The 26456-nt window shown below is 46.4% G+C and overlaps 1 protein-coding gene, 1 long non-coding RNA gene and 2 pseudogenes across 2 annotated transcripts; all 4 read right to left on the bottom strand.

Annotated features, from left to right (window-relative positions):
- Positions 1-229: 229 nt before the first annotated feature.
- LOC127326784 (uncharacterized) lies at positions 230-6450 on the bottom strand. The gene is made up of 4 exons (XM_051353579.1): positions 6121-6450; positions 5364-5461; positions 5031-5188; positions 230-4939 (listed from the first exon to the last, which is right to left on the bottom strand). Exon 4 carries the CDS (start codon positions 3407-3409, stop codon positions 1001-1003), a length of 2409 nt encoding a protein of 802 aa, XP_051209539.1. The 5' UTR covers positions 3410-4939; positions 5031-5188; positions 5364-5461; positions 6121-6450; the 3' UTR covers positions 230-1000.
- A 561-nt stretch (positions 6451-7011) lies between these two features.
- On the bottom strand, positions 7012-16489 carry LOC127326837 (uncharacterized; annotated as a pseudogene).
- A 622-nt stretch (positions 16490-17111) lies between these two features.
- On the bottom strand, positions 17112-17793 carry LOC139832758 (BTB/POZ and MATH domain-containing protein 2-like; annotated as a pseudogene).
- A 2118-nt stretch (positions 17794-19911) lies between these two features.
- On the bottom strand, positions 19912-24515 carry LOC127326716 (uncharacterized). The gene is made up of 2 exons (XR_007868100.2): positions 24129-24515; positions 19912-21596 (listed from the first exon to the last, which is right to left on the bottom strand). It is a non-coding gene; the product is annotated as an uncharacterized lncRNA (long non-coding RNA).
- Positions 24516-26456: the final 1941 nt, after the last annotated feature.

The raw sequence follows: 26456 nt of genomic DNA, 5'->3' as shown, positions 1-26456 counted from the left end.
GACCTGGGAAATCATCAACTTCGTTGCTCTATTTCCTTGTTGCTGTCTCTTCTTAGAACAAGATCCCAGTATTTTCTTTCCTAGTAGTTCCTGTAAGAACAAGACCTCAGAAAATAGAAATTAACCTTGATCATTTTGCATGTCCCTTGACACAGAAATCTCCACCGGGTTTTCTTTTTCATGTAAGTAATCATGGAAAAATAAAAAAATAAAAACGAAATTTAGCAAACAGATTTCTTGTATTGGTCTGGGGATTACACATCACAGCGTACACACATACTGACTTTTAGGGATTACATATAGGGAGTCGTTCTGTTAGCAGCCAAATTGTTCACAACACTCAATCACTCACAGATACAGGAATTCGCGAGCTAAACAGAGGAACGAGCATGAAGGAGAAGGAAGAACAGAGCCAAGGTGGGAGAGAAGGTTCCACCGCCGTTCCGTCCTGATCCAACTTGGATGAGTACAACGTTGCCTTTCTTCCGGTATATGTAGCATATGGCGTTGCTGGTAGATGAAAGTTGGGCCAGGCATGTGATGAGAACAAGTAGCAGCCCATGTAGAGAGAGGGGTCCCTAACATCTCTCCCTCCTTGAAACTCGGCTTGTCCCCAAGCCGACATCACCGAGACCCCCCCCCTGGATCCCAATGCAGTCGACTGTCTTCGATTTGGTCGGAGTCACGGTGGTAGCCCAAGCTGGGGTAGACTTCAACGAGGTAGGAGTAGTAGCCGTGTCCACCGTGGACCCAATCAAAGAATGCTCCCAGGTAGTAGGTGGCGCTGGCACAGACGTCATCGAAATCGAGGTAGTACTGATGGCCACCGGAAACTTGCTCACAGAAAGCTGTTACAGCTATGTCATACCTCCCTCCTTGAAAATGTGCTTGGTTGTAGCAGGTAGGGAACCACCAATGCCATATAGAGCCGCCGGGCTGCCATGGCACCTCCGTGTGCTGTACCAGCGTTCCACTCTGCTTCCTGGTAGCCACGCCATTTCTACCCACGCATTGCATCAAACCTGTAGCTCACCTTATTGCTATGTGATATTCTTGCATCCTTGACAACACTAGCAGCATGAGTGTCAACGTCCTTGATGGCATTGAAATAATAGTCAAGAGTAGTGACCCATTGTTCTGCATCCAGTAAGTTCCCCGTGCATGTGGGCGAACTCGGTATCCTCATCTCAACCAACAAAAATGGCATGTCGTCCTTAATTGTTACGAACCAAACATGAGCGCGAGGTGGCCACCAAATCAGCATTTGCACATATTGATTCTGTCGCCACATTTTGCAGATAATCAGGACAGATAAACAGGCATCCCAGAATATGGTGCTAGTGACAGAAATAACAATTCGATGTGGCTTCCCACGAAAACTCAGTAGAACAGCATGTGAAGGACTGTCACTGTCAGGCAAAGAGATAATAATATGCAAGTCCAAACTGAAGGAAGTGCCATCGTTGAAAATCATATAGTCCCAGCCATCAGACATTTTGCTCAAAAGATCATGTACTGTTGTGTACATTGACTTATGATAGCACTTGCTAGACAGAAGAAACACATAACCAGTGGACCCAGAGACCTTCAGACTCTGCGACATCAGTTTCTTGAGGTAAATATCAAAAATAGCTTGGGAATAGAAAACCTTGGTGAAGTCAGAGATAACAGTTTGATGTCCAGGGTCCCATGGTTGCAGTACCAATTCATCACATAGAACAACAATTGAAGAACTAATTGCAGGGTCATCACATACACAAGAAACAAACCAACGTGAATCTGTACTAGCAGCAGTAAACACTAGGTTCATCCGACTCCCGGCGACAAAGTACCCAGGACAATAAGAAGCATCCTGAATTGCACCAGAAAACTGATCATATGAGCCAACTGACCTCTTCATTGAATTCATAATCAGAGATTCCTTCAGTTGAGAACTAAAAACTGTTACAGCTGACCTGCAAGGGGAATCAAATAAGTGCAAATCCATAGTACTAAGTACTCCAGAAGCAGATTCTCTTGCAATGAAGTAATCAGTTGAAGATTGTACTGAATATTCCTGGCATACACCAACCGAACAACCAGCGAAAAACCATGAATCGATGCAAACAATAGTGTCTATTCCCAAGTACTCGCAACTCAAGGCAGCATAATTGCCACTGTCCCAGAGAACTGTCAGTGAAGTGATGGGTGTAGAACCATTTGACAATAGCTTCAGTTCAAGGCTTCTGGCCATAACTATAAATTGGAACCCAGAGATACTGCACGGAAGCCAAATAAAAGTAGTGTGGTATGGATGGGCCGAGTGCACACAATCATTAGTACACCCCCAGTATTCAAGAAATGAGAGCACATCATCCAAGCAATATATCCCACTAGGACTGCACAGAACAATTCCAATGATGTAACCATATGAGGTCGATCGATTACCATTAAACATCGACAAAATGGATAATGGAGCCCTGTCTTCAGTTGGTGGCCATGATTCTCGCTGCACTGGTCCTATGTCACAAGCAAGGGAAGGCCATGGAAGGGGCCGTGTCTCATCTCCATATGCATGATTCTCCCTGAACGACGGCCAAGGTAAGGGCCACATCTCGTCTCCATCAGCCTGAACATCCATGAAGGAAGGCCAGGGCATGGGCCGATGTACCGGGACCCTACTTGTGATGCGTCGACTAGGACTCGGCCTGAAGAGCTCCTGGTCGCTGTACTCAGTCGCAATCGGCAGTGAGGGCGTAACCAGCCATGGAGCTGCCCTTGGCTGTCGGACCGAGCAATATGTCGAACAGGTTGTGGACACAATGGTGATGAAGCCAACAGATGTTGATGGAGCCACTTCAAGGGTCGTCTTGCCGCTGTTGGCTGGTGTTGCCGAGACAAACGCTGCTGGTAAGTGGACTAGTTCTGGAAGGCCCTCCTGTAGCAGTGTCATCGTGGTGACACCACTAGTTGGGAAGGTGGTGTTCTGCGCCGGCTTGAAGCACGTGGGCGCGGCCAGCACCGCGACGGTGGCAGTCGAGGACAGGGACGAGGATGCGGGCGCCGTCCCTTCCGACGCGATGACCGCTTGGGCCGTGCATTCCGCCGAACATGATGAGCGCGTCACGACGCTGGTGTCGATGGGAACCGCAGCCGCGACCACGAGTGGCGTCGTGGTGGTGGGGGCCGGAGGCGGGGGTTCGGCTAGCCACGCCGACGCGAGGATGATCTCGGTCGTGCCGGAGCTCGCCTGTACGGGCCCGCCGCCGCCGCCGGTGGTGTTGATGGAGGGGGTGGAGTTGTCGTGGTCCACTGCACCGAATTCGGTCAGCGGTCGGCGAAGAGTATCGAGCATCTCGTCGTACATACGCTTGTGTTCGGCCTTCCACTCATCGAGGTACGCCTTGAGCTCGGGTGTCATGGGAGTCATGGTGAGATGTGGTGTGCAAAAAAAAAATTGGGGGAAAATTTGGGGAAGGTGGTGACTGGCTCTGATACCAGATGTTAGCAGCCAAATTGTTCACAACACTCAATCACTCACAGATACAGGAATTCGCGAGCTAAACAGAGGAACGAGCATGAAGGAGAAATTGTTCACAACACTCAATCACTCACAGATACTCTATGGTGAACTCTTTTACATGTAATATTACAGAAATATACATAATAAATGATCATGTAAAAAAACCATGCATATAAGCTGGAAATCTTTTCTTGTAAAAGTAAAGTTCAAACTCTTTTACATGTAAAAATTACTGAAATGTACATAGAACATGGTTATGTAAAACAAATTCCCATAGATGTAAGTTGGAAATCTTTTCTTGTAAAACTAAGCTTAGAACTCTTTTACATGCCACATTGCTGAAATTTATATAGTAAAATGGACATGTAAAACTATATTTTGCATCTTATTTTCATGTAAAAATTACTGAAACATACATAGATAATAAATTTGTAAAAACCCCTACGTGACCAAAAGTTTACATGACTCTAAACTATATTTTACATATAAGTTGGAAAACTCTCTCATAATTTTATTTATTGTAAAACTATATTTTACATGATATTCTTGCATAAGTTTACATGACTCACTGCCTAGTGTTACGAAGTTACTTGTAATGTAAAAATCATTCTAAAATGGTTTACAGACATGTAAAAATCTACTTTACATTACTCTCCGCCTAGTGTAACGTAGTTAATAGACATGTAAAATTAACTCTAATTGTTTGTAAAAAACAAGTAATTTACATGACTATCTACCTAGAAGTACTCAGTTGCTAGATATGTAAAGTTCATGCTAATTAGTTGTAAAAGCTAGTAAAATAATTTCTGAATAATTATATGAAGAGTAACATTACATGATTCTCTACCTAGAATTATGTAGTTTCTAGACATGTAAAATTCATGCTAATTGGTTGTAAGCTAGTAAAAATAATTTCTGGATAATTATATGAAAAACTAATTTTACATGACTCTCTACGTAGAATTACGTAGTTTCTAGAGATGTAAAATTAATGCTAATTGGCTGTAAGCTAGTATAAAATGATTTCTGGATAATTATATAAAAAGGAAACTTTACATGACTCTCTACCTAGAATTACATAGTTGTTAGACATGTAAAATTCATGCTAATTGGTTGTAAAACTAGATAAAAAAATAAAATTTATTAATTATCTGAAAAGAGTTTAGTTACATGACTCTTTGCCTGGTATTACATAGTGGATGACATGTAAAATACATAATAATTGGCTGTAAACTAGGAAAAACTAGGTGAGGATTTCACATACCAGTGTCTGCTATGGTCAATGATTGTTGGTGTGAGCTTGTGCACAAAAGAAAAGGTCCAAATCCATTCCATCGGCGAGTCACATTGTCATTCCAATTAATCTTGTTTTGCCCTGTAAGGTTCAGTTGTTTTGTTATGACAACAACATCGTGCTTCTGATAAAACTGCCCATCCCTAAAAAAATTAAAGCTTGACATTAGAGGCAAAAAAATATAAAAATAATTTTGCAAATAACACAATGGACATTGGAAAAAAAAATCATAACCTCTTCTAGTTCCAGTGGTTCTTCACCATATGAACTTGCTTTCTTTTTTCATTTTGCATCGCATGGTGTGATTTTCAATGTCCATTGTGTAAATATAAGACAAGCAAAAACTTTAGAAATAAGAATCCGTCTTCCCTGTTCATTTGGTTCATCTTCACCTGTATAATAGTCATCACAAACAAAATCTTTCTTATTGTTTGGTGCAGGATCATCAAACTTGGCATCTTTCATGGATTGCTCTTGTGCACATAAAATCCATTAGAAAACTAACAAATCAATTCCTTCTAAAAATAGAACGGTAAGCATTCATCTTCACATCTTCAATTGGTTCACCTTCACTTGCACCGTAGTCATCATGACCAAAATCATTCCGCTCACAGCGAGGGGACTCCGGTGAAACATCCGCATATGCTTTCCAAATGCTCTCTATTCTGAACAGTGAAAAACTAATTAGAAAATTGGAAATCATTGATAGTGAAAACCATAGGCACTTTGAATACACCATTAGTGGAAATACATTCCCGTACCATGGGAACTTTGAATAAATGGCCATTACATGGAAAACAAAACATCACAAAACTTGTAGGATTATCTAAGATCTACTGATTTTCTAGCCAACATACATCGTTCCTTTCCTGTACGGCTATACCTACGTCCAGTCCACCTATAAATTTGAAGAAAAACAACCCAAACATCTCCAACTGAAATTTAGAACAGGAGCACAAAAGAATCGGCAGCATACACGCTGTAAAAGACTACACAGAGAAGGTTTAGCTGATTCCACTATACATCAAATCTCTCCTACGAGAAAAATGGAGAAAAACAACAGCCTCTCCCTACCAGAGAATTAGCAGCATACATGCTGTAAATAACTACACAGGTGATTACAGCATACATCAAATCTCCCCTCCCAGAAAATCGAGACAAACAACAACCTTTCTGAGCTAAATAATTGGGGAGAATTTGTTGCCAGCGCACGGCCAAATTACATACAGAGCATATACTAACCATCAGAAATATGAACCCTAGAACAAGGCCACATCGATTCAACTGTGAGTAAAGAGAAAAATCACTGGAAAAAAGAGCTCACACTTCAGAAAACAGAAACACACCACCTTGGCACCTTCGCCTGAGCTCGCCAGAGAGACAAGCTAGCGGAAGCGGCACCAGATCTTCCCACTCACCAGCTCTGCCTGAGCTCGCCGGAGAGACGGGCTACCGAAGGCAGAACCAGATTTCGCAACTCACCACCTCCGCCTCTCCCCTCCGCCCCTCCACCACCAACCACTCGCCGTCGAGCTAACTCTCCGTTAATGGCGATTTCGACGCTCACCCCTCCCCTCCCTCTCCGCCCGCCTGGAGAAAAAGTTGAAATTCAACGATTGGGAAAAAAACCGGCTGTGGAAAATAAACCGGGTCCTGTGCCAGAAAACCGTATGAAAAGCCGCGACGCGGCCTCTCGCTCAAGTCTATCGAAGCTGTGTTCAACATAGATCTCCGCGCTGACATGGACGGCCGCAGATTTCGACTGATGGCGAAAAGAAAACAGTCGACTGCCATTTAGTAAATCTGAATATATATATATAGTCAAGAATTCAAGAAACATTTATTGGAAAATCATGTTCCGAAAACTAAGCCTAGATATTTTTGCAATAAAACTTGCATCCTAGATGACAAAAAACTTCGGTTATAACACAGAAAATAAGGTTATGTCTTCCCATCAACAAAGCATTTGCACAGGCCAGAAATCACAACAAGTAGACGATTCGAAGTTCCAAGCTTCAAGAGTAGAATAAGTTCACTATGCCATGACAAAGCAAAAAAAAAAAAACATCCCCAAGTCCTTAAAGACTCCATAGATTTCTCATATCTGAATCTTCATCGTTGCACAGCAAGACAAGCAGGTTCTAAATATTTCTATGTATCTGAACATAAAATATTTGTCAAGATTGCAGATGGAAACTTCAATCAAACGGGCGTGAAGAACAAAACTGAGATATGTACTGCAAGTTCAAGAACCCAATCCAAATGCACCAACTACTAAAGTACTTATTTGGGCACACACTGACACCCCAATCGGACCAGAAACTCAATCCCCGCTACGAACACATTGTTTGTACAACACCATGAACAGGCAGCACTCATGGTATGGATGCATATTGTTTGTATAATACTGACCTATCCCTCGTCGTCGCCGCTAGGACGCATACTGCAGCGGTGCCCATGCCGCCACCCTAGCGACCTGCGCCTGCTGCTGCGCACTGTTGACCTTGGTGCATAGCACGCGCTGGAAGAACTACTCACTCGCCAGCGCGCGCGCTCCTGTGGTATCTGTCGAACGGCACGGAGCCTTCCTGGATGGCCTTCTCAAGCGCATAGATGGCGTCCTCGAGCACCAGATAGGCGGCGGTGCACTCGAACATTTGCCTGGACAGCACGTCCGCTGGCTGAATTGCCCCCTCTGCTTCAGCATCATCGTCTGTAGTAGACGACTTGCGGTTCTCTCCGATACCCAGGCCTCCATGACGTCCTGGAGACGGCGCTCGAGTGCCTCCTTCTCCTTGGCGATCCTACGCACATCGCTGTTGACCACATCCGCCCGGTCGTGCAGCTCCGCTGCTGATCATGGGGGCAGCGGCCAGCGCCCAGCACTTTCTCCATGTCGAAGCGCACCTCGATGTTGCGCATGCTGTACCCCACGATCATCAGCCAGAACAGCAGGTTCACAAGTTGGCTCCCGCTCGTCTCCGATACTGCCGTCTGCATGGCAGACACCCACACAAACATGTCAGCAGCAAACACATGTTTCTGGAAACTACTATTGGTGGTACCAGATTGATTGGTTTTACCTTTATCTGTTCACGGTCTGACACAGCTAAAAGACGCTTTATGAACCCCATCGCCCGCACTGCTCGCTAGTTCCTACAAAAGTTGAAATCGGCATTAGCAAAACTAAGATCGACAATCAATCTCGCATTCATCAAACAGTCTATGATAAAACAACTTCGTTGCGGGCTTTGCCAGGGCGATCCCCTCTCCCCTTTTCTCTTCAACATCGTTGCTGACGTGCTCCAACAGCTCCTCCTTCAAGCCTCGCGTGATGGCCTCCTCCTTCACCCTCTGGTTGATGACCTTCCCTGTCCTATTCTTCAGTACGCGGATGATACTCTCATTATTATTCGCGCCATTCCTCAGCATGTGGCTAACCTTAAACAACTCCTCGACTCCTTTTCTGACGCTACCGGCCTTTCTATTAATTTCCATAAAAGCACCTTCGTCCCCATAAAAATTGACTCTCCGACCGCCTCTAACATGGCCGCGGTGTTTGGATGTGAGGTCTCTACCTTCCCTCAAACATACCTTGGCCTCCCCCTCTCCACCCATAAACTACATTTTGCCGACTTTAACCCCATTTTGGCCAAAAGCGACATGCGCTTGTCTGGGTGGCGTGGTCGCTCCCTACCTATTGGTGGGCGCCTCCTGCTGATCAACTCGGTCCTCACATCTATGCTGTCTCATGCCATGAGCGCTGGCCTCCTACCCGCGGGGATCATTGAGGCCATTGACAAAAGGCGCCGAGCCTTCCTGTGGACGGGGGAGGAATCTTGTCACGGTGGCCACTGCAAAGTTGCGTGGCCTGAGGTCTGCACCCCTAAAAATCTTGGAGGCCTCAGGGTTCTCTCCATACCAGCTCAAAACTCTGCGCTTCTCTCCAAATTCCTCACCAAGCTCCACTCTGACTCCCTCGCCCCCTGGGCCTGTTGGTTCCGTCGTCAATACGGGTGGTCTGCCGCCCGCGACTTGGGAGACCGCCACTATCTTGACACCCCCATCTGGAAGGATATTATTGCTGGCCTTGTTTCCTTTCGCTCCATCTCCAAAGTCTCCATCGGGAATGGTTCCTCCACATCTTTCTGGTCCGACCGCTGGCTTGGTGGTATCCCCCTCTCGGAGCGCTTCCCAGCCTCTTTTCACACTCTCTTAGGAAAAATGCCTGTGTCTCCTTCATCCTTGCTTCCAGCATCCGGGATAACTTGGGGCCGCGCTTGTCCAGTGTTGCCGCGGCTGAACTCCTTGCGTTATCCATAGAATGCGACTACGTGGCTCTGCGACCCGAGGTTCCGGACAGACGTTCGAGTCTCCTCTCTAACAACGCGCTCTCGAACAAGTGTTTCTATGCCAATTCTTTTCAGCATCTGCAGGTGGACGTCTTGGCAGATAAGGTCTGGAAGAATGCGGCCCCCCTGAAGTGCAAGATTTTCTGTTGGCTTGCTAAACGTCATCGGCTTCCTACCAATGAGAGACGTTTCCGACATCTGCTCACAACCTCCGACGCCTGCCCCTCCTGCGCCCAAGCTGAAGACACCGACCACCTGCTCCTTCAATGCCCCCGGGCGCGCGAAGTATGGAGCGTTTTCTTCCCGCAGCTTAGCTCCTTCCCATCAAGCTTTGAAGATTTTTGGGTACAACGCTGCCGCTCCTTTGAAGAGTCCACCATCTTCACCGCCATCGCTTGGAATGTTTGGAAGAGAAGAAATGCCCTTGTCTTCAACACTATGGATGAGAGTCTCTCCATGGTGGTCCGCAGATGTATTGAAGATGTTCGCCTTTGGGCTTATCGCTGTACTACACCCTCATCCTCCTCTCTTCTAGATTCCTGGTGTAATGGTTACGACCCCCCTTGATTCTCTCACCCCCCCCCCCTCTCCGGTTCTCTCCGTCCTCTAAAACTTGTAATGGATTCTGTTCCGCTCCTTGGGCGCGTTTTTATTTAATGTTCAGGCTGGCGTAAGCCCGCCGCAGTCCTGGTCAAAAAAAAAAACAACTTCTTAAGATGGATATTCAAAGGCAACATAAATAGAAATGCAACGATCTTAAAGGCAAACCTCAAATATATATGTTTAAACTAGCAGAAACAAGCTATACCTTTAGATTCTGAGGTTCTAGAGTCTTCAGGTATTCCAAGAGTTCATTGCTTCCTTGAGACGATTTCCTAGCGACTTGGCGGCTCAGATCCTCGATTTCTGCTACTACAAGCAACTCCATGTATTTCACAGCGTCGATTTTTTATGGTCCCGTGGCCTTGTTCCATCGGATCACTTCCCCACTTACCTTTTACTGGGTTCCAGGAGCATAATCTTCTGAACCCTACAAAGGCCAGGCATGCATATTAATTACACATCCCGCCCATTGAAACCAAACAACTGAAATTTTTGGGAATCAACTTCTTTCAGAATGGTGCAAATACACCAGCCAATTAACCATACCACCACCATATATTTGCAGTGTAGCAATGACCAAGCGAGTAGAAAACAATACGGATGTAGTTTCTCTGCGTGCAAAGATACAGGTCAGGCAATTATATGTAGTAAGGTGTCTAGGAGTATGTCTGGATTCTTCATCTTACCCAGAGAAAATGAATATTAAAACCTTGCTAAACTCTAGCTACCAAGCTAGTGATAAGAAAACACAAGTAATTATGATAGCTGAATAAATTTTCTTTCCAAACAGACTTCAGTCATCCATGTGATACAAAGCTGTTCAATCATAAGGTGACAATAACCATCAAAGTAGCGAGCTTGAGTACGAAAGCAGCAAATAAAATGTCAAGAACACACTTCTTCCAATCATAGAATTTAACTCATGCAAATTTCAAACGAATATTAGCTTCCTACAGCTCTCAATAGAGCAACAAAAAGTAATGCAATTGGATTCTTATGACCAATTTTCTCAGACAGATCTACTAAGCACTACACCATATCAAGGTTTAACTGTTAACAACAATAAAAATTAATAAATAACACAATGATAGACCAGTATACATGACATGATTGTGATAGCCCGATCTTTCAAATCATTTCTAATCGATTGTATCCTTTTTTTCAAGTGCGTGAATTCATTAAGAAAATGAGATATATCAGCAAAACTAATTAATCAAAATATACATATGAGAAATAATAAGCTAACACTGGTTGGCAAGAACCTTCTCTTCTTTCGGTTCAGGAAGAGCAATCTGCTCCAAACTCAGTTGCAATTCCAGACGGTACTGTGCATTCCTGAACATGTATCCAGTCATCAAAACACTCCACACAAGCTGAGCCATATTTTCAGCAACCTGTGTTGAAAGAAATGTACATATGTTCAGTGCAAAATCAGTATGGGTATAAATGCCATACAAGAAAAACAAAAATCATGAATTCTATTCACAGATGATATTCCATTACCGTTGTAACAGTTACAGCAAAAAACTGAGGCAGAAGAGTCCCAACCATATTAGTCACTGTATAGCACATGGCGTCAACAACCCTTGAGGAGAAAAATATGGATGGCTAGATGCTAAAAATAGCGACTAGAGTATTTTTTATTCTTGACACCAAATGATGTTACAAGGGTGAAGAGGTATTTGATTATACTGAAAACCCGAGGTATTGTTCCACTGAGGAATAAAAGGGCATGGTAATTATTCAGTTGGTTTACACATTTCCTTTGACACAATTAACCGAGTCCGATGCAGCTAACACAAACATCGTTGTTCATCTGAACCACTACATGGTGACTAGAGAAACAGCAGGACCACGCAGCAGAAAAGGAAAGATATAGAACTAGAAGTGCCCCATTCTAGCAAGTTGTAATGAATGAAGCACAGTCATCTGATTCTTGCTGATTCTGACAAATGGTAATGAATAAGTGCAGAGACCAGTCAAACCTGCACTGCAGGCTCGAGTAACCTTGGGGAAAAATATATATAATCCTAGATTGGTCGATCTGGTGCAGCGAACCCATGTGCTGAATGTAGTGAAAATCATTCTATGATCATGATGATGCATCCAGAAACTGTGTCTTAAGAGGTAACTAACTAGGCTACTTGTTCTGCCTTGACTTGTGACATGAAAACAAATTCGGAATCCCTTCCAGATTTCAAATTAAGGTGGAGTAAAGTGAACTTAACTGAAGAGGGGATGGATCACTAAGAGCGGGAGAGGAGGAGGCAGGGGAGGAAGTTTACCAGACCGTTGCCACCATCCCCAGGAGAGGCAGAGGTGGCCCCGTTGGATCCAGCGGTGCGCGCGAGGCAGAGGCCGACAAGGCGGTTGCGGCACGCGGGGAAGGAGACGAGCGGACGCGTGGACCAGCACGGCTGGGAGGAGGTGCCAGCGCCCTAGCAGCAGGGACGCAGGAGGGGCGGCAACATGGCAACGGTGGCAGACATCATAATAACAGTCACTTGTGCATTCCACTGTCGATCCTTCTTCCATCAGAGCATATAGCCTAAGTGCCTCAGGCCTGCTTGCTCTCTCGGCCATTGTCCAAGTGCTTTAGGCCTAGCGAATTTGCACCTTGTAGAACAACAGTACCTAGATTAGAACAAACGAGATGTAAAGTGTGAGAGAATGCCACAAGAAATTTCAGAAGGAAACTAGTAACAGGTAAGTATAATGAAATTTGTCTTCAGTTGAATGTGAAATTCCAGAGAAATGTAACAACAAAACTGGAAGACAACAGTAGAATAAATATGTTTCTCTAGAATCACTAGAAACGAACGAATCTAATAGATCACCAGAGTCAGTACTAAAACTGATAGATCACCAGAAACAAAAGATACTGATAGATCACTAGAGTCAGTAAGAAAACTGATAGATCACTAGAGTCAGTACAAAAACAGTAGCATTATTAAAGATCATATCCTAGAAATTGTCCATGCCAAAAAATCGTGTACATGAGATTAGCTATACTTCCTTCATCCTGCACTTCATGCCAAAAACAATTTCCATGAAACATCTCCATAATTCTACTTGATAAACACCATAAAAGGTTTTACATAACATGGGAAGGCACAAAGCAACAATGTACGACACAATGCACAGAGAAACGACTAGCTAGGGAACTTGCGCAGATACGACTACACCTGAAATTACCATCCAATTTCATATTGGCCAATATGTTGGATATTTCTGGTTCAGCATATAGGCAAATGACATGATGAAACAAAAGCAAGACACAGACTATAATCTACAGGATCCTATCCCATATATCTGCATAATAGTTACTTCAGGTCTTGCAGGCATTGCAGCCACATTACATCCCTACCGCTTCCTCTTCTTGTCCTTCTTCTGATTGGACGACGCAAGCTTGGCAAGGAGCTCGTTCAAAACACAGGGATACACTGTAAGCATATGCTCCCAGCCATCAGTCGCCATTACTTCATCCAAACACTTGGGAGATTGGACTTGGATAAATTTGAAGCAAGTTTCTGTTGCGACCGAAAGTGGCCGCCTTACACGAACACGTTCTCGTGTACCCACAGCGCCGAGGGAGATACTCCGCAACTCGCACCGCAGGAGGCTAGCCGGAAGCGCGATATGCAAGACATCCGGCTAGCGCTTTTAAGACCCGAAACCCCACTTGCCCGGGAGAGACCCCGTCAGGGCGGAGTGGCAGCTATGGGCTGCTCTAGGTCGGCCTGACCGCCCCTAGAGCCTCGTGGCTTCGCAGATCGCCGGCATAGCTAACTACGGAGGAATGAGTAAGAAAGGTACAAGGGTAAACGGATAAATTGAACACGCAAAGGTGCGATAGATTTGATAGATTCGATTAGTGTTATTCAATCGGCCATCACCTCTCACATATATATGAGGCGACTGGTCTTACCGTACAAGCAAGGGACTCCTTTACACTTTTCATACAAAAAAGGGCTCTAATTCCCGTCCAAAAACCCTAGATCTAGCCTAAGTCGGATATAATCCGGATTCGACTATGTTTTTGTCCTGCTTCTTGTCCTGGCGCTGGAGATTGCATCGTGACTCGGATGGAGATGCTCCAAAAAGAAAACTTGTGCATCTCGAAGAGACGAACAACTCTCGTGTTTACGACTTTTCCACCTAAGGCCGTTTTGATGTGTCTATGGGCCCATCTTCAGCTTCAGGTCAGAATCCGTCAGGCGGGAGACTTGGTTACCCGGATCTTGTCATGCTTATGTGGACCGCACGTTAAGTCGGATCAAGATGAGTCCAAAATAAAAGTTGTATGTCTTGACGATACGAACAACTTCTGTGTTGGGCATATTTTCATATAAAGTCATTGAGGCCATTCCGGCTAAGATCTCCATATGATGTATTCCGGACCGCCTTGGAGCAACACAATCGGCTAGCAAGCCGGATCGTGGCATGGCCTGGCGCTATACGTGTAAGGAGGCAGCCGCTTAGAAATACCATACAATGTGGAGGCTTGAAGTCATAAGAGCCGGCTTGCCAACTGGGTTATCACGACGATGGCGGGTATAGCACAATCACCCTTGAGCCTGCAGCACAATCGGCTAGTAAGCCGGATTACGGTATGACTCGGCTCCAAGTAGACATGATTAACGTTGGGCGAGTGCTCCGGTGCTTTTCAACTCTCCTTTTTTGCACGCTTTCCGAAGCAACCTGATGGCTGTGATTAAGGGAGCTAATCCCACCGGTTTGCCTAATGAAAGGGTACTAACACCACTTCGCATCTCAAATTCATCTGGCCCGAACCGTCGAGCTCGGCCCGCGCCTGCTCTAGGCCCTCGACACCACGATCTGCCGGTTACCTCCCATGACACCTTCGTCCGTTCCCCAGGAGACGAGCGATCCCCTCATCTCTCTCGGTCGTTCCTGCGTCCAGGAGCTCGTGTAGCTGCAGCACCGCCGTCGGACTCGTCATGCACGCCTGCCTCGGCTGCTCGTCTGGAGGGGCTGCGCCTCTGAGAGATGGCCGCACTTGATGGAGCACTTGACTGCGGGGCTGCAGGAGGTTGCGCGGCATGGCGCTCGACGAGAGTCTCAACAAGGGGCCAGCGCCGGCGTCCTCCTAAGGCAAACGGGACAACACACAGGGAGTTGAGCGATCAAAAGGGTACGGACGGGCCAGCAGTGACAGGCCAACGGGCCGAGCTGGACAAGAGTTTGGACAGGTTTCTTTATGGGGGATTTGAAAGTGACCTAATGCCTTTTCATTAGGATAACCAGGTGGGATTAGCGCCCTTAATCACAGCCGTCGGCCTGCTTTGTAAATCGTGCAAAAATGAGTCGGAAAAGCACTTAACGTTGATAATGGCTCGCCATGTGGAAATGCTAGCGCGTTGGGAGACGCCTTCCTCCCATGATGATAGTGTGTCGGCTGGAGCATGGCAAGGCGGTATTCTTGCCGGTTTGACAATACTGCTGCCTAGGAATGAAGCCCTCCTGCCGGTTGAGGCATGACAGCGTGCCATGTAGCAGCGGCCCTTCCGTCTTGGATATGGCGGCCTGCCTACCGACTAAGATATGGCGGCCTGATGGCAACACCTAGCTGGTTGGTCCCCAAGGAGAGTTAGATTTGGTCACAATAGACCTTGCGTCCGCTTTGATCCTGATTGCCTTCTGAATGCCTCCTGCCGGCTTCTCCATGTTTTGAGCTCCATCCCAGGTGCGCCTCACTCAGGTCTTCTATCACGTTATAATTCCGTGTTTGGCCGGCTAGCGGACAAAAACGGGTGCGAACAGTCTCCTTCAATTTGTGGCAATGGTGCTGCTCAGCTAGAGCAAGAGTAGATGCCACCAAGCTCACATCTATGTTCTCGGACAACCGCTTTTCACATGAGACTTGAGCTACTAGATATCATATCTGTCTGCTGCAACAAACAAGTCTTGTAGCCATTGCAGCTGCACAACATCCTCTACCGCTTCCTCTTCTTGTCCTTCTCACTACTAGGGAAAAGCCTATCGCTGGCGTACCATTTTTTGCTACCGCTGGTGCACCTGCGTACACCACTACTGTCACGACCAGGGTGGTACGCCAGCGGTAGCCAGATACTACTGCTGGCGTACCAGGGTCAGGTACGCCACTGCTACTTGTTGTGAAAAACAAAAAAAAGGGTTCCCCCACCGCGCGTCCCTGCTAGGTGTGGGCTATCGGTCGGGTCATTTACAGTGCTGGTGCCATACCGAGTCATTTACAGTGCTGTACATCTACAGAGCAGGGTAAAAAAATTACAACTTAACTGTGCGAATTTACACAAAACCCCCCAAAAGGAAAAAAGAAAAAGCAATCGGGTCTCCAGTCTCCAGATCGTGGGCGGATCAGATCGGACAGCGACCTTCCTGCCCGTCGTCGACATCGGCGTCAGCGTGGACCTTCACCGGCGGCTGGCGGAGCGGAGCGGCACCCTCATCGGATCGGAACCAGAAGGCGAGGATGAGCAGGCCGGCGACGAGCGTCGCGGCGGTGGCCACAAGCGTGGCGAGCGGGTCGCCCCCGCGGCGGCCGCGAGCTCCGGCGGGAGCACGGACGCCGCCCAGGACCTCGCCGCCTCGAGCGCCATCTCTTCCTTGACCTCCGCCTCGAGCTATGTCTGCCTTGAGCCCGTCGGGCGAGGCAAGCTCGATGCCTCCCCGGCTCCATCTGCAGCGCCGGCTGGGCCTCCTCTGTTGCTGATTGGTCGCCCATTGCTGGCGCATAACGCTGGGGATGCAGAGGGACGTCGGCGCCCCCAGATACAGCCGCTGCGGGGTCTGGCCGGAAGGATGGCCACCGGAGCTGGGACGTGCCGCATCGACAGAGGCCGGCTAGGGTTCCACGCGGGGGCGCGATTGGAGGGTATTGGAGGTGCGGGAGGGCTTCGTTGGCGGGGCAATCAGATGGGTACGGGGCGCCGAGCAGCGCCGGTGAGCAGCGAGGAAAGGGAGAGATAGAGAGGTCGCGATGGGGAATTTTGGGATGGGATTTAGGGTTTGGTTGGGGAGGATGAATCGAGAGGGGGGCAGAGGAACGAGGGCGTGGTGTGCGTGCGTGGGGTGTGGTCTGCGTGGCGGCGTGTGGTGTGCGGGCGTGGCGTTAAGGGACCGGTGGTGGGGGAGCGTGAAAAAAAAAAGGACGCAGGCAGGGGGCGTAACTGGTAGAAAAGTACCCGTGGCGGACCATCATTTTGATACGCCAGCGGTAGGGTGGTACGCCAGGGGTATGTGGCGGCGGCACCTATAACCTGGCCGCCACTTACCCCTGGCGTACCATATTGCTGGAGGATGAATCGGGTAAAATACCCCTGGCGTACCACTTTTTTGGTGCGCTATTGGTACCAGGCTACTGCTGGCGTACCAATTCTGCTATAGGCCTTTTCCTTCTGGTGTCTTCCACAACTTGTACTACAACCTCTCCCACCTCAGGGAATGAATCTATGTATATGAAGTTAAGCAAAGCCGCAAACACTTTTGCTTCCATGTCTTTGATGTGTATGACAGCGGAGGTAGTGCCCTCCGTCATGGGGCCCAAGAGTTGTGCCATGAAGACTTTTGATCGGGCTGCAAGCACACACCGGTGTGCAGAGAACATCTCGCCACTGACCTCAAATGTCACATCAGCACCCATCTTATTTTGAAAGAGACTGCTAAAATGATCGTGTATGTCAGACAGGGCGCCATCAGCATCCTTTGAAGTGTTGAGATCATTGCAAACCATAATGTCACACCGGATGGTGAAACAATCATTCTTCAGGTAAGCCGATCGTTCAAGGGCATCTCTTTTCATAAACTTCCAGCAGGCCCAACCACTACATTCGACGGAGAAGCTGTTCGTTTCAGTTGCATGGATGTATATCGGCTTTTGATACTCAAACTGGTCGACGAAGCTAAACACAAACTTCGCCCTCCGCAGCATCTTCCATTTCATCATCGACACGGAAAAGATGGAGAGAAATGAAGTCGGTATTACTCGAGTCCTCGCCGTTAGGAGAGTACCAGATGCACCACTGATGGCCTCCTACCATGAAAGGACCAAAGCTAATTTCCTCTCCATTGGGTACCTCTCACTACGGGACTGGCTCAATGTGTCGACGGCTCGGGGCCGTCGGCACAGCTTAAAATGCCGTCGGCATAGGCTGTGCCGACGGCCACCGTCGGCACAAAGCCGTCGGCTGAGATCTGGTCGGGCTAGACCATCTGGCCGTCGGCACAGAAAACTGTGCCGACGGCTTTGCCGTCGGCATAGAACTAACGGCCGTTTGGTCAAACTTCAAAAAAAAAAATTCAAATTTTTTTTTTCAAATTTTTTTTTCGATTTTTTTTAATCTCTCACATGAATCCTTTTTAACTCTAACTACACTTTATATTAGGTCAAATTACACTCATAGTCAAACTTCCCGGTCAGTCACCCATCCTCACACTACTCTAGCCCTAGCACGCTTAACTTCTGGGTTTCTTCCCCATTAGCTTCCACTACTGCAATCATAACAACTTGATAATACTACACTATCAATCCTATTAACCCCTATGTCTCTATGTCACATGATATAATTTTTTGAATTCCAAACAATTATTTAAACAAACAACAGTTATTAAGTAATTGTAATCTTTATGCATAATCCAAATATTAATTTTCAAAATCATAAAATTAAAAAAAATATTTTTTTTTCATCAAAATCTTTGACCTGAAAATACTCCAGTTTTCATTTTGATTTTGAGGAATCTAAAAAATCTCTAAACGGCCGTAGGCCGTTGAAATCGGATGTAAAATTTTCCGTAGATATATTTTCATATAAAAAACTTTTTCATCAGAGGTCGTATGCAACCAGAAAAACCGTTTTACCGAAACATGACGCCATTTTGCATAATATATCGAAATTCATGTTTGTTAATTTTCCTAACTACTAGAACACATAATACATAGGCATCTCAAAGGATTTTATTTTTTGAAATTTCTAACATTTTCTTATGTTTTTTTGAAAACTAAAAAGGCGATTCCCGGGGAGGGGTAGAGCCAAAAAAAGAAAAAACCAGTGCCGACGGCTTGGCCGTCGGCACAGTTCTTGTGCCGACGGCCAGGTTTAGGCCGGCCGAGGATCGCCTCTGTGCCGACGGCCCCGACGTTTGGCCGTCGGCACAGGCTCTGGCCGTCGGCACAGTGTCACTCTCCCATAGTGTCTTGTAGGGTCCGCGAGTAGCCTTTGACTACAAACAAGTGGTACCCGCTATCCGTGCCGGCATCGATCGCCGACGTGGTGCACTGCTTGCCGCCAGTGACAACAGAAACATCGGTGAACGACGACATGACGAAAACTGCTAGTCGGCCCAAAATCCAGTCACCGTTCATATTCCAAGATTCAGAGCTGATATGAATGAGCTGAGGGGGCAAACCTGGAGACCTCCCGCTACTTGAGACGACGCCCCGGAAACAGAGTGTGCAGCGGCCTAGGCATTCCGGCGAGAGTTAGGGTTCGGTTGTCTATAAAACTCGTGTAATTTTTGTTTGTACTGGCATAACTTATGTGCTCTCATATCAACATTTGTTTATACAATACTACAAAATCAGGAGAATGGCAAATATCTGTGAAACTGGCATATCATAAAACTTTGACCGTACTACAATAGTATAAATCACCAACGGTGGGATATATCAAGGGAAAAGAAATACTAGCTGATAAAAGGGCTGAATCAGATGTATCATTTGCAGGATATATAAGGTTTCCAAAACAACAGTAACAAATACTAACTAATAGAGGGCCTGAATCTGATGTATCATTTGCAGATAGAAGCTAACTAATATAAGGTTCATTCAATTACTTAATGTACAATGGTAACTAAGTCTATGTTGTTTGCTCGTGTTTATACAAGTAAAATACTGAACTGGTTATCAGGAGACATGTCGGCCCCCGAAGTTAGATACACCTCACGAAACCTAAAACCCCTCGTGAATCTGTATCCCTATCGGGGCACCTAGTTGTTGACCTCAGGAGTAGGGATACGCCTCACGGAACCTAAAACCCCTCGTGAATCCGCATCCTGGCCTGAGTGTCTATCTTCCTGTGTACTTCATGGAAGCACGCACTGTACACATGATACAAGGGCAATACAACACAGATGATATCACAACATTAACTCTATGACACTAAGAAAGGAAATAATATAGTAACGCTCAGCAAGGAGCAAGATCCAAATGACACTCAGAGGACACATGTCCCAACATTACATCATTACATCAAGCGGAAGCGAATAAAAGAAAGGTCCGAGTATAGACAAGATGCAAATAGGACTAATAGTCCATAAATAAAGCAGTCGGTTCCATAACCAACAAGCCTCAGACTGCTGCCTTAGGAGCGTCCCCACTACTCAATGTAGTCATCATCAGCGTGATCAACAAAGTAACCACCAAACTCAGAACCTGTCATACCTACAACATCGGGCCAACGGTTGCCGGAAAAAGAGAGAGAAAGCAGAGCGTGAGTACCAAGACACGTACTCAGCGAGACTAGAGCTAGGTTGTGCTCGCCGGGCTATATGGTGGAGTTTAGCGGCAGCAAACTAGCAGTAACAACCTATAGAGACAACTCTCGACTTTCCGGTATCAGATAGATAAGAGAGCGTTCAGCTAACAATTCTAATACTCTGCAAACATAACCCAGCCGATGCTTACCCCCTTTTATACCCAAGGAAGAACACAGCAAAGGCACACACCCAGTTGGCAGTTTTAACAGGTTATTATTTTAGTAATGCTAATTACTACGCAATTTAATTATTAGCAGATAAAGGTGTAAGTTGTCTATGACCAAGTAACACTTCTCCAAGTCGTCCATAACCGCGGACACGGCTTATCGATAAGATGATAACCCTGCAGGGGTGCACTACTGGTCTCATACGCACGTTCAACTCAACCTGTACCGGGCGGAGCAAAACGACACTACCTCTCCCATCACCACAGACCAAGTCCAAAATGCCACCTGGCTAAGCTAACCTGAGACGAAGTCCGGCCGAATCTCCGATACGGACCTAGCTGTTTGCGAGAACGGCTTCCGAGGGTCAAAACACACACAGGGGCGAATGACCCGCTTCAGCATGCGGTAAACGCGCAGGCCGCAAACCTATACGTGCATACCAGAAACAAGGGGTTACGAGGCACACCGAGGCTTCCCAAAAAATAAAGAAGTAACAAGCTGGCATGCACGCAAGAACCAAAAGTAAACACACCCAAACTAATTGTGGCATATGGACAAAGCAGATCAGGTAATAGGTCGAGGGGGTCCCACTTTCCCCACGTATGGTTAGTGCGCTCAGTCTTGGATCAGATAACAAGAACTCGAGATCCTAAGATAATTAGTGGAAACAAGTGAGCCATGTTTAAAACCAACATACAGCTGACCCACCGATGCCTCTGCTTAACAGTTTTAATTATTATCAAGAATTAAGGTGAACCAAAACTGCTCCAACAGATAACCAAACTGCTGCAACAGATAACCAAGAACCAAGTACCTCGGAACAACCCAACAGATATAACCCCGAACAATAACGATTTCACAACAAGAATATAACAACGGTACTAAGCAAGCCTACGACACGCAAGGCTAATCCGATAAACCAAACAACAACTGTGGGTAGTTGGAAGGTGTATGGCTTGCAACAGGTAACATGCGAATATGACACGTGACAAGAACGCAACTCAAGATAGCAATAGAGAGAGGCAAACCAAAATAGGTGAAGGGGGAGAAATGCTCGCCTGTGAGATCAGAAGAAGAGAAACCGGCACGGTCCTCATCGGGGTAGTAGTCGTACTCCTGCTCGTACTCCTCGGTACCGGTGTCTATTCGAGAAGAGCCAAACACACATACAAGAGATAGAGAACACAATCAATATATGTGCAATGCAACCATATGATGCGATATGATATGCAGCAGGGTAGATGCAATTCCAAATTAAGTGGGGCATTTGAATTAACAAAATACAATTAATGCCCTCACATAACATTTAGTTTCAATTGAAATACCATTGGCCAGAACAGAAACATTGGTCTATGATGCATGACAATTTAAGATTTGGATTCCTCACGCTTTTCTGATACAAATCGATATAAAATTTGTATCATTTGAAGTTAGGAATATTTAATTATAATTTATTCAAATTAGGGTTTTATTAAAGCCATTTAAAAACTTTTTCGAAAATATTAGTCAAAAGTTCAAACAAAATTTATATTCAGGTAGAGCATGACTTTCTGATAGTCCTGGATATAAAGTTTGTTTGAAACGGAGTTTTAAAAGTTGAAATTTGAATCAAATCTGGTTCAAACAGAAAAGAATTCAAATTAAAAAGGGCTGGGCTTAGGTTTAAATTTAAAAGGACCTGAAAAGTAGATTTTTAGTCGGCCAGGGACCCCAGGTTGGTTTGCCAAAGTTTCTGGGGGTTTTCGAGAAAACCTTCTGCGCCAGGGACGCCGGGTTCGGGTTTAGAAAGTGTAGGGGTCTTTTTGCAAGAATCTTGTCGCGCTATCGAAACGACTGATGAAACTGAAGATTCGCCGGTGTTCTGCCGACGCGGCGGAGCAAAACATCGACGACGACCAGCATCTGGCGGCACTACGGGGCGACTAACGCTACGTTGAGCAAGCTGGTACAGCGGCGGTTCGAACTAGCCTAAAAACGTGAGCTAAAACACACGGCAACGACGGTGGCACGAAGTTCGCCGGAGTGACTGCGCCGGCGGCGGAACCGCGAGGACGTGCGCGTCGCGAAACGGGTCGTAATCGAACCGGAGAAAGGGCTAGGAGAAGCGCGTGCTCACCAGAGATGCAGAGAAGGGCTCGACGTGCCCGGAGGAGGACGGAGGCTACCGGAATCGGAGAAGAACCCGTCGGTGCTGGGGAAGAGGAAGAAGAAGCCGGAGTCGATTCCGAGCCATACGATGCGTCCCGATGCGATTCTTCACGCCAGGAGCAAGAGGAAGGAGCGGCGGTTCGAGCGGTGGTGCTAGCGAGGCGAGGGGCGGTCGGAACCAACGGGAACGACGGCGCTCAACCGGCAGACATGGCGGCGGATGGGGTTTTTCCGGAGAGCTTACCATGCAGGAGGGGAAAGAAAAGTAGGTGGAGTTGCGGCGTGGAGTGGAGCGAGTCCAAGGAAAAGAGGAGGACCACGCGGAAGGACGCGGAGCGGTGCGTGCGCCGTGCCGCTGCCGTGCCGCGCGACCGCACGCGAGGACGACGGCGGGCCGAAAGAGAGAGGGGAAGAAAGAAGCGAATCGGTACGGTGTGTTGGGCTGGGCCGGACTAGGCGCGCGCGGAAAAGAGGAAAGGAAGAGGTGGGCTGGGCTGGCAGGCCGTCCAGAACCAGAAAGGTTTACCAGTTTTTATTTTTCTATTTTTATTTCTTTTCCTTTTTCTCAAATCTGTTTTGTAACACCATTTGAATTCCAAATGCACTCAAACCAAATTTGTGAAATGAAAGTGGGATGAGGTGGAGCATTAGCATCACTATTGTTGCCAAACTTTTTAAAAACAAAATAAATATTTTATTTGCAAGAATTATTAACACCACATATTAATGGCATAAAATAAGAAATATGGGATTAGGGTTTGGATTTAAATTTAATCCAATTTATAGAAAATTTTGGCATGACCTATTTGAAATGTAGGTCAAATGTAGGAGTAGGGTAAGATAGGGTTGGAACATCACAAGTGTGATAGAGAGAGAAACAAGAGAGAGAGGGAAGAAACTCAACCACATCAAATAAGAAGCAATAAAACCAAAATGCAATTTATAAAATCCAAAAGTGACATGATGCATGCATGAGATGCAAAGATGAAGCACAAACTTACCAAACTAAAAGGGTAGCTCACTTGGGATGTTACAAGACACCATAGAATAGTACGCTACATGTTGCAGTCGATAAAAAAGATCTTTACAGTAACTATGGTTTCATTCTACAGCGTTTTAAAGCAGCCTGATTATAATAACTTGGAGATGTAGCAAGTCCGAGAAAATAAATGGACAACTATAAAAAAGATAGTGAGTTGAACCAAACTTTTCCTGTTTGAGGACAGAAATATTTGATTTTGTGAAAAAAAGCTGTTCCAACCCAGGCTTCTAACTTGGTGTTATAAGTTCCTACCTATACTGGGTATTAAGTTTAACCTATCGCTATATGTCCCTGGCCTGCCTCTTAAGTTTTGGCAACTCGATTCAAGGCTGCTTTTAGTTGGTCTATAGAAAATTTAGCGTGTAGTTTTTGCATCTAGATGGTAATAACTTCGACCCGATGCTAAACATAAGCAACCCTACCACACCTACATCGAATTGCAAGAAAAAGAACAAGACAAACACCGTAAAAAGGAGAAGCTCACCGGAGGAGAGAGAGTCGGTGGCTGGATGGCGAGCTCGGGCTGCAGGAGCCTTTGGGGGCAGAGAAGCTCATCCGGCGGGAGGAGGTGCTTGGGCTGGAAGCGCCGGCGGCGACCTGGGTGCAGACGATTCCGGTCTGGAGGCGGCAGCAGAGAGCGAGCTTGCAGGCGGCGGGAGAGCTCTGTGCAGGGGAGTCCGCTGGATCGCAGGTGGCGCCGCCGGGAGGTAGCAGTGGCGGGGGGACGAGATGGGAGAGGCGGCGGCGGCGGCTCGCTGTAGCGATGGGGTAAACTTTACCACGTTGGTTGGGCTTTTTGGGGCCCACGGGATGAAAGCCCATTCTTCACGGCACTGGACTGTTCAGGCAAACCGAGACAAATGACCTGAATTTTATAGGATGACCGCCGTACAAAATGAAAATATATGGATGGAACATCCGAGGATTAGGTAAATCTTTGGCAGTTCGAGCGCTTCTGACCCTCCAGAAGCTTCTCAATCTGTATGTGTTTTTTCTGTACGAGACACATCTGACGAGAGCTAGGGTGGATTTTATGAGGAAAAGACTCTCTTTTGATCACATGATTATGTCTGAAAGTGATGGAAGGAGTGGAGGATTACTGCTGCTTTGGAGGAGTGACCTCAAAGTCACTTCTTTCACTGAACATACCAACTATTTGGATATTCGGATTAATGAAAATAGTCCGGAGGCTTGGAGAATTACAGGCATTTACGGAGAACCAAGTGCGGATAGGAAATACCTAACTTGGAATTATATTCGTGATCTGAAGGCTATGGTGGATTTACCATGGGTTATGCTTGGTGACTTTAATGAGATCCTAAGCAATAGTGAGAAAGAAGGGGGTAATCTCAGACCGCAACGTTGTATGCAAAACTTCCGAGATACCCTATCTATTTGTAACTTGGAAGATATGGGCTATAATGGAGATATTTTTACTTGGAGAAGAGGCCTTATAAGGGAAAGGTTGGACCGAGCTGTGTGCAACCAAAGATGGAGTGACATGTTTCCAATGGCGGGTGTCATCAATGAAAACTTCTCGAAGTCTGATCACCGTCCCATCACAGTTAACTGTCAGTATCTTGAGAATGTTGAAGAAAGAGTGGTAGGAGGGAAGAAAATGTTTGAAGCCAAATGGTTGCTTGAGGAAAATTTCAATGACATTGTGGGTGCGGCCTGGGAAAGGGCCCAATCGGACGACCCAGCTAGCATTGCCCAAAAACTGAATGAGCTCCATAGGGCCCTCCATGCATGGGACATGCAAACGTTGAAGGAGCCCCGCCAACACCTATGCATTACAAAAAAAAGTTGTCTTAGCCGACGACCGTGGTCGATGGTGACCCATCTACAACGTTTTCGGTTGGTTCTGTGGTAGATCACAAAACCTTTTTGTTTTGGAGGCCCTCTACCGCCACGGATTTGGGAAAAACGTGGCAGATGGTCGGCCGGTGCGTGGTAGATGTCGATTTTTCGGTTGCGCGTGCGAGCCAACCCAAATCGGCACCCCCGCGGTGTTTTGAGGATTGTGGGGCTGCGATGGCAGCGTCTCTGGCGGAGTTTTTTTTGGTCGCGCACCACCACGGCCTCCCGAAACTCATCTACCACGGTGCGATTTTCCGTGATTGAAGAACACTCATCAGCCACTGACCGAAAAATCCGTGGCAGATCGTTTGCCGACGTGATATGCACCACAGATGCCATTTCGTCCCCAATGAGTCTTTAACCACGAAAAACACCCCTTTGCCGACGATTTTTGTCGTGGTTAATAACAACTTTTTTTGTAATGTCGGAGGACAGGGTGGTACACAGCCACCCTTGGTACTGTCCACCGTAGCAACAGGCACACTTCTGACAACTGCATCACCACTGATAGTGCCAATGCCTCCCTCAATTCCAACACTGCCTTCTTCAATGATTGTTGCATGAGCTGGAGTGGATCCAATTGTACCCATGGACACACCTGCACCAAAACCTGCTTCTGGATCCATGTTTGGCACATCAAAGTTGATCTCATTAGATTCATTCGTTCCTTCTTGTACAGAATCATTTCTAGCAGCAGAACTGACATCCTTCAAGAGAAGAGCCATCCGATTACACTGGATAGCTTGCACCACTAGTCCAAATGAAGACAAAGCAGCCTTCACCTCACGTTGAAACAATGACTTATTCTTCTCATAGAGTGCCTTAAACTCTGTTGGGACCTGCACACATAAAGAATTGTAGCATTAGTTTCACCATGTAGCAAAAATAATGATAATATGAAGCAAGGAAAAAAGAAAGAACTAAGGGAGTAGTATAAAACATATGCAACATT

Source organism: Lolium perenne, chromosome 6, assembly GCF_019359855.2.
Source record: "Lolium perenne isolate Kyuss_39 chromosome 6, Kyuss_2.0, whole genome shotgun sequence".
Classification (NCBI taxonomy): Eukaryota; Viridiplantae; Streptophyta; class Magnoliopsida; order Poales; family Poaceae; genus Lolium; species Lolium perenne.
Note: the sequence above shows the minus strand (reverse complement) of the source record. Positions and strands in the feature narration are given on the sequence as shown.

Bases quoted from the DNA above. Each gene is read 5' to 3' on its own strand.
- LOC127326784 (XM_051353579.1), bottom strand. From the start codon at position 3,409: ATGACTCCCATGACACCCGAGCTCAAGGCGTACCTCGATGAGTGGAAG.